Source organism: Martes martes (assembly GCF_963455335.1).
Source record: "Martes martes genome assembly, chromosome: 18".
Classification (NCBI taxonomy): Eukaryota; Metazoa; Chordata; class Mammalia; order Carnivora; family Mustelidae; genus Martes; species Martes martes.
The window spans coordinates 8,814,757-8,822,254 of record NC_137906.1 but is presented as its reverse complement, the minus strand read 5'-3'; the positions used below and the strand labels follow the sequence as shown (position 1 = coordinate 8,822,254).

At 53.3% G+C, this 7,498-nt stretch overlaps 1 protein-coding gene across 1 annotated transcript; it reads left to right on the top strand.

Annotated features, from left to right (window-relative positions):
- Positions 1–1,111: 1,111 nt before the first annotated feature.
- On the top strand, positions 1,112–7,134 carry AZGP1 (alpha-2-glycoprotein 1, zinc-binding). The gene is made up of 4 exons (XM_080829707.1): positions 1,112–1,259; positions 3,461–3,721; positions 5,685–5,960; positions 6,570–7,134. Exons 1-4 carry the CDS (start codon positions 1,184–1,186, stop codon positions 6,890–6,892), a joined length of 936 nt encoding a protein of 311 aa, XP_080685833.1. The 5' UTR covers positions 1,112–1,183; the 3' UTR covers positions 6,893–7,134.
- The last annotated feature ends 364 nt before the right edge of the window (positions 7,135–7,498 follow it).

Genomic DNA, 7,498 nt, shown 5'->3' with positions numbered 1-7,498 from the left:
GAAGCAGAGAATAAACAGACTGATCGGTTAGCCCTCAGAATCAACGGAGAGACCAGAAAACCCCGGCTCAGAGTTAGGCGGGAGAAGCACAGGGAAAAATCACACCACAGAGCAAGTCCTATGAACACACACTGCTGCCAGATGTACGGACAAATGACACCCCCTCGCCGGACGTGGGAACCCCTACAGCTTGTAGCCCCGCGGCTCCCAGGACACAGCAGTGACAGTCGCTGCTGAGCTCCCCAGAAAGGGCCGCCCACCTTGCCCTCTTCTTTGCTTCACTGATACCAGCCTCAGCGTCCAGGGCACCAGCGTCTGCTGGACCGAGCCCAAAGGGGAATCGGGCTACTTCTGCCTCCATGATGGAAAGCCCTGGGTTCCCCAAGCATAGAAAGGGGTTGGGGGGAGGCAGGGGCGTCTGGCTGGCTCTGTCGGTTGAGCATCCCACTCTTGCTTTCACGATCTCAGGGCTGTACAATCAAGCCCCATGTCCGGCTCTTGGTGCTCAGCTAGGGGTCTACTAGGGGTTCTCTTCCTCTTCCTCTCCCTGCGCCCCTCCCCCGCATGTGTAAGTATACACACTCTCTCTCTCAAATAAATAAATAAATCTTAAAAAAAAAAAAGAGAGAGAGAGAGAACAGAAGGAAAAGGAAGGAAGGGAGGGAGCCAGAGATGTGAATGTGCTCCGTGCAGACCTCCAGTGTGCTGGGTGTGAGAGAGAGGGGGTCCCACCCTAGCTGGGGTCTGCCCAAGCCTGGGCTCTGGCCATGTGCAGAGCTTTTCCAGAGGGGGTCTGACAACACCCCCAGTCCCCCCACTGAAAGGAACACACACCCCAGGCATCTGCCACTTAACAGTCCCCCCTTCCCTCCTCCCTCATCCATTTGCATTCTGTCACCTGGGGGACGCACAAAGTCCCAGCCTGTAGCCAGCTGTTGTGCCTCTCAGTCTACACACCCTCCGTGAACTGGCTGAGGGCCAGCTCTGCCCAGAGTGGCTTGTGCACCCTTCTCTGTCACTGTCAGAGGAGGAGTCTGTCCTGCAGGCTCATTGGCTGCGAAGTCACCTTTCCCAGGCTGGGCTCACAGCCCGACCATTCCCATAACTACACCTGGCTTTATTTCCAAGTAGTCTGCTCCGAGCTCTACCACCAGGGCAGTCCAGAACCTTCCGGTCAGGCACCATGGACACAATGCTGTCTGTCCTGCTGTCCCTGCTACTCCTTCTGGGGCCTGCAGTCCCTCAGGAAACCCAAGCTGGTGAGTAAGGAAGCCAGGGTGGTTCTGAGGGACAGACGGGCTGGAGAAGGGCCTCTAGTGCAGCGGGGATTCCCAGGGATACAGTGGGAAGAGGTGTCCCAGGCTGTCACCTAACTCAGCTCCCAAACCTCAAGAAGGATTGAGGGAGCCTCTGGACTCATGCTAAATGAGGCCTTAGAGAATCAAAAGCTAAAACCCTTAGCTTACAAATGAGCAAAACCAAGACCAGAGAGGTAAAGTGACCTGTCCAGGGTCACACAGCCAGACTTGTGTGGCAGACTTGTGTGCCACACTTGTGTGGCAGGAGCCACACAAGTAGAACATCCTGTTCCTTCCTTTCTTCCAGTGGCTGGATGAGTCTGTCAGGCTCACAGAGAAAGGGGGAGTAACCCTAAGTGGCAGATGTGAAGGCAGGTTAACTGGAGGGTTGTAGAAGGAAATCTGTCCCCTCCCCCCTGCCATCAGACCACAGTGCTGCCCATTAGTCCTGAAGGCAAGTTAGGGGGAAAGAAGGCAGCTGGAATCTGGGAAGCACCAGAGTCAACAGTAGAATAGGAAAACGAGGCTGTTTCTTGGCCACCAATTTCAGGATGAAGAAATGGAAAGTAAACTGTGCATGTTTGAAATTTGTGACACTTAAAAACTATGAGAATATATGTTTTATTTTAAAATGTTAATCAGTGGGGCACCTGGGTGGCTCAGTGGGTTAAAGCCTCTGCCTTCAGCTCAGGTCATGATCCCAGGTCCTGGGATCGAGCCCTGAATCGGGCTCTCTGCTCAGCGGGGAGCCTGCTTCCCCCTCTCTCTCTGCCTGCCTCTCTGCCTGCCTCTCTGCCTACTTGTGATCTCTCTCTCTGTGTCTAATCAATAAATAAAATCTTTAAAAAATTAAAAATAAAATAAAATGTTAATCGCGTCCTACACCAAAATCTGTATTAGTCAGGGTTCTCCAGAGAAACAGACCAAAGAGGATGTATGTAGAGAAAGAGATTGATTTTAAGGAACTGGCTAGCACGATTGAAATCTGCAGGCTGGAGATGTGGAGAAGAGTCAGTATTGTTGCCTTGAGTCCAAAGGCAATCTGAAGGCAGAAAGGCAGAATTCTTTGGGAAACTGGGCTTCGTTCTTGTGGCCTTCAACTGATTAGATAAGGCCCACCCACTGCAAAGGGTAATTTGCTTTACACAAGGTCTGAAGTTAATCACATTTAGAAACTAGTTACCAAGAATAATTTCAGCACTTGATCTAGGAATCTGCCATATGACCTCCAACATTATTAATACCAATGTGAATTGTATCACAAATTAATTATTGGAAATGCTCCCCCCTCTCCAAGTCCCTGCCAAAATGCAAGGTAGCAACCCTGGGAATTCTGAGATCCAGATCCTGGTCCTACCCTGTGCCAATCCATTCTAGGTCATCTCCTGAGTTTTCTGGTAAACTCTTCCTATGCATTCGAATTCTATGTCTTAGACTAGGTTATGCTCCAGTAACAAAGTTTTTAGTGGCTTACCCTAACAAATTTTTATTTCTTGCTCGTGTAAAGTGAATACAGATAAGGCAGCTGTCCTGTCTTCCCTGGGGTGACTCAGGAATCTGGCCTGTTTGCATCTTGGGACTTCCGTTTTCATCCTGAGGTCTCCACAGTCATCACATAAATAAAAGAAAGACAGGGGCACCTGGGTGGCTCAGTCAATTAAGTGTCTCCCTTTAGTTCAGGTCATAATCTCAGGGTCCTGGGATTGAGCCCCATGTCGGGCTCTGTGCTCAGTGGGGAGTCTGCTTCTCCTTCTCCCTCTGCCTCCCTCTCTGCCTACTTGTGCTCTGTCAAATATATAAATAAAATCCTTAAAAATAAATAAATGAATGAATGAAAGAATGAACAAATGAGTTCATAGGGCCTCAGACCAGAAAAAAGACATCATTCCCTCTCACATCCCCAGACCTCAATAGCATGATCCCAACATTTATACAAGGAGGCTGAGAAATATTATCTTGTTATGTGTCAAGAAGAAACAGTGCAGTGAAAACACAGAATGGCACCTAAGGGACCATCCCCAGGATAGACGTAGGGCCCTTTTCACTTGAGTGAGCCTCCAGAGGGGCCCAGTGGCCACGGCCCCCTTCCTGGCCCTCTGCTGCCCCACGTTGGGCCTCCCCTGCATGGACCCCACACCTCAAAGTCCTCTCCTCTTTTTCAGGGCCTTACTCTCTGAGCTTCTTCTACACCGGGCTCTCCAGGCCTAGGGACGGCTTCCCTAGCTTCCAGGCCACAGCCTACCTCAATGACCAGGATTTCTTTCACTATGACAGTGAAGACAGGAAGGCCATCCCCCAGTACCCGTGGAGCCAGATGGAAGGAATAGAGGACTGGGAGAAGGAGAGTGAACTTCAGAAGGCCAGGGAGGAGATCTTCATGGTGACCCTGAAGGACATCATGGACTACTACAAGGACAAAGAAGGTCAGTGAACAGCGGACTGCTGGGGTGGGGGGTCTTAGCTCAGTGGGCAGCCCTGCAGGGGTAAGTGGAAAGGGGTCAGCAGGTTGGAAATAACAGAGACGAGGGTAGAAATTCGCAGGCACTCTGCATCCCCCCCAACCCCACAGCGCGTCTGCTCTCCTCCTGCCCCATCCCATCCCTATCCTCACTCCCAGGCCTCAGGTCTCTGAGAAAGTGACATCAGAGTCAGCGCTCATCCAGGCACGCGTCACCTCTCCGCCCCACACTCCGACCTGCCTGAGGCTGATCCTGCTTTAGGATTCGTCAGGCTCCCCTGCCTAGGGATGTCAGGGAGGGAATGAGCTAATCCTAGGGTCAATCAAATCTGGTTCGCATCGTGGCCCGGCCGGTCACTAGCTGTTTGACAGTGAACATGTTCTTAATTACCTGGTCTGAACCCGCGAACCGGAACCTCCAAAAGATTCCATAAAACTTACCTCTGCAAATTCCATGAAGGCTAGAACCTCGTCGGTCTTGGTCTCCCTGATCGTCCCATCACCTGGGATAGCCACGAATAACCTGCTCCAATGAAATATATTGAATGATTGAGAGAAAATGCCTCACACAAACCGTGGCCCATACTGGGAGCTCAGCAGGGACTGACTTCAAAACCACACACTGATAGAGTTGCATGGAGCCCTGAAGACGCTCCTGTCTGTAAGGAACAGACTCGGGAGGCCTCATGGACTTGTGGTAGGAGGAAGATGGGGAACCGGGACACCCCCACCCCCACCCCCCCACCGCTGGTCTCCCGAGTCAGCCAGTCATGGGCTGGTGAACTCTTGATGCTAAATCACCATAGGGTGAGGGTCGAGAGGTGGGTTTCTGAGCACAAAAATGCCTAAGAAGCTATGTGGAATCTGAAAATTTTCTAAAGGAGGCCAGAGCCATGCACAAATCTGAAGGATAAGAAATGGGAAGGCTTGGTAAGGAAAATGGCCCTCACTGTGCATCAGAAGTAGGAGAGGGCGAGGCACAGGGGCCCAAGAAGGACCCCAGCAGACATCTGATCGGCTGGAATAAAAATGCTAAAGCAAGTCATTACCAGTAAAGAGGGTAAAGAGAGGAACAGAGGGTGCAAGAGAATCATGAACATTTCCTGAGCACCTACTGTGTGCCAGGCACGGGTGTTGACGCTGGTAATGCTCCCAGCAACCCTCTGAACCAGTACATGGCCGCTGCTGTTTGCAAGCTGAGGAGACCAAAGCAGGGGGGAGGTTAAACGCTCACGTTCAAGCCAGGTCGGGGTGCAGAGAGCTCTGCAGTCTGAGCCCAGGGAACGTGAAATCTAGAGCCTGGGCCCACAGCACTAATCGATATCAGGTCCCCACCGGCCGTGTCCCCCTCCCAGAGGAGGCCAGGTTCCAAGACTTGTGGCTCCCTGGGCAGAGAGGGGGCTCCGAGATTCCTGATGAGGATAGCAAACCCCAGGAAAGAGTTTACTCATGTGGTGACATCAGCTCCACTTAGAACAGAGGAAAAAAAGGAGAGATTTGGTAATCTGTCTAAAACTCCAAATAATTTCTGTTTAACTTGGAGATGGCACTTCGGGGTGGTTCTGTCGGGTTCCTAAGAACCCCCAGGGTATTTGCAGTTCACTAAATGAAATGACAGCGGGAATTGGGGGGGGGGAAGGGGGGCTGGGAACATGGTGTGTGGTCTGGTCTCCCTGACCCTCCCCGCCAGGAAGGATGCATTTCAGCCCAGAAGGGCCTGAAACACCAAACCAAAGCACCTTTCCCTCTTCTGCTCTATGACTGGCTCATAACCCGTTCGCCAAAATATAGGGACCACGTGCTTAGATCTCCAAAACCTTGCTTCCTGTTGTTTCTGCAAACTGTGTAGGAGGGAAAGTTATGAAAACGCAGTGCAGTGCGTGCCAAGCTGACTAATTTCCCCGGGGGGGTGGCCGGGGAGGGTGCAGGGTCTCACACCTTTCAGGGAATGTTTGGCTGTGAGCTCCGGAACAACAAAAGCAGCGGAGCATTCTGGAGGTACGCCTATGACGGAAGGAACTTCATCGAGTTCAACAAAGAAATCCCAGCCTGGGTCCCCCAGGACCCCGCTGCTCTGATCACCAAGCAGAAGTGGGAGGCGGAAGAAGTGTACGTGCTGCGGGCCAAGGCCTACCTGGAAGAGGAGTGCCCGGCGATGCTGCGGAGGTTCCTACAACACGGCAAGACCTACCTGGACCGACAAGGTACCCCGCTCCCTCTGTCCTGCTCCCCCATGCTGAGCTGAGAAAGACCAAGGTGACCTCAGGCTGGGAGCCGGGGGAGCATCTCCGGCCAATCCCACAGTGGTGTCTCTAGGACGATGCCTCCAGGCTGAGCCGTGCATGAAGGCAGGTGTGGGAAATGCCTGCCTGTCACAGCCTGGTTGTCGCAAGCCTTGGGTTTGGGAAGCAGTGAGAACGAGAGTCCTGTGGGACAGAGCAGGGAGGGATCTGATGGATAGAGCCACAGGCAGAACTAAGGCTTGGAGCTGAGACTGGGGGAGGAAGGAGCCTCAAAGCTCACTCAGAAGTTTGGGAATAAATAAGAAAATGTATGGGAGGGTAGTCACAGTTTCCTGCCATCAGATGTCAATACGGTGGAGGGACAGGGGAGCCTGAGGGCGGCGGGCGGTCATGCCACGATCCAACGGGGAGGCTCCTGGGAACCCCCAGCTTTCCCTGATCTTCGCAAAGTTTCCCTGGGGAGACAGACACAGAGCTTGGAGTTCTGCCCATCACTGATGCCCAGAGAGGGGAGGGAGCAGGGGATCATCGAGAGCAGGCTCTCGCTATCCACGCTCTGTCCCTCCACAGATCCCCCCTCCGTGTCCATCACCAGCCACGGGACCCCAGGAGAAACTCAGACACTCAAGTGCCGGGCTGACGGCTTCTACCCACGAGAAATTGAGCTGCACTGGATTCAGGGGGACGATACACAGGAGACCGAGTCGGGGGGAGACGTGCTTCCCAGTGGAAACAGCACTTACCAGTCCTGGGTGGTAATGTCAGCTTCCCCGCAGGACGGAGCCCTGGTCTCCTACTCCTGCCTCGTGAAGCACAGCAGCCTGGCCCAGCCCCTCACCGTGCTGTGGCCGGGAGCGAGGGCTGAGGGCTCCGAGGGCCCCCGGGGACAGTAGCCACCCCTCCTCACGGTGGCAGAGACAAGCTAGGGGTCCGAGCCAGGGGTCTGGTGGTGAGTTCAGACACTCGGAGGAGGGAAGACTCGAGTACCAGCCCCTGAGCTGACTCTGGGCTGAACTGACTTGCAAAGCCCCATGATCTGATCTGTCAAATCAAATCCACAGTAACCCCTTGCCTAGCACCCAGTGTAGAAAGGTATTTTTAAACGGACATGATATAAAAATGGGAGTAGATATGACCCTTCGTCCTGTTTTCCTAAGCGTTCGTTTATCTGAAATTCTTGATATCGACTCAAAGCATCCTGCCCTGGGGGGGCGGGGGGGGGTCCCTCTGTGCGTGGCGTGGACCAGCTGGGCCCTCGGGCCTCGTTCAAGAGCCCACTGGGGACGTCTCCTCTGTTGTGAGGTCGTAGACCCTCTTTAACACAAACCCACGTCTCTTCTGTGCCTCAGTGGCCCAGACCCACCTCCTCCCTGAGAGGCAGCCCCCCTCCACTCCAGGGGCTCCACCTTCTGCACACCTTTGGGCCTTGGAAACTCCCCAGACCATAGCTAATTGGTTTCCTTCCAAATTCACTTAAACGTGTTTTTGTTTTGTTTTGT

Coding starts and splice junctions, on each gene's coding strand:
- AZGP1 (XM_080829707.1), top strand. CDS start 1,184: ATGGACACAATGCTGTCTGTCCTGCTGTCCCTGCTACTCCTTCTGGGG. Junction 1,260..3,460: donor CCCTCAGGAAACCCAAGCTG/GTGAGTAAGGAA, acceptor CCTCTTTTTCAG/GGCCTTACTCTCTGAGCTTC. Junction 3,722..5,684: donor CTACTACAAGGACAAAGAAG/GTCAGTGAACAG, acceptor GGGAGGGTGCAG/GGTCTCACACCTTTCAGGGA.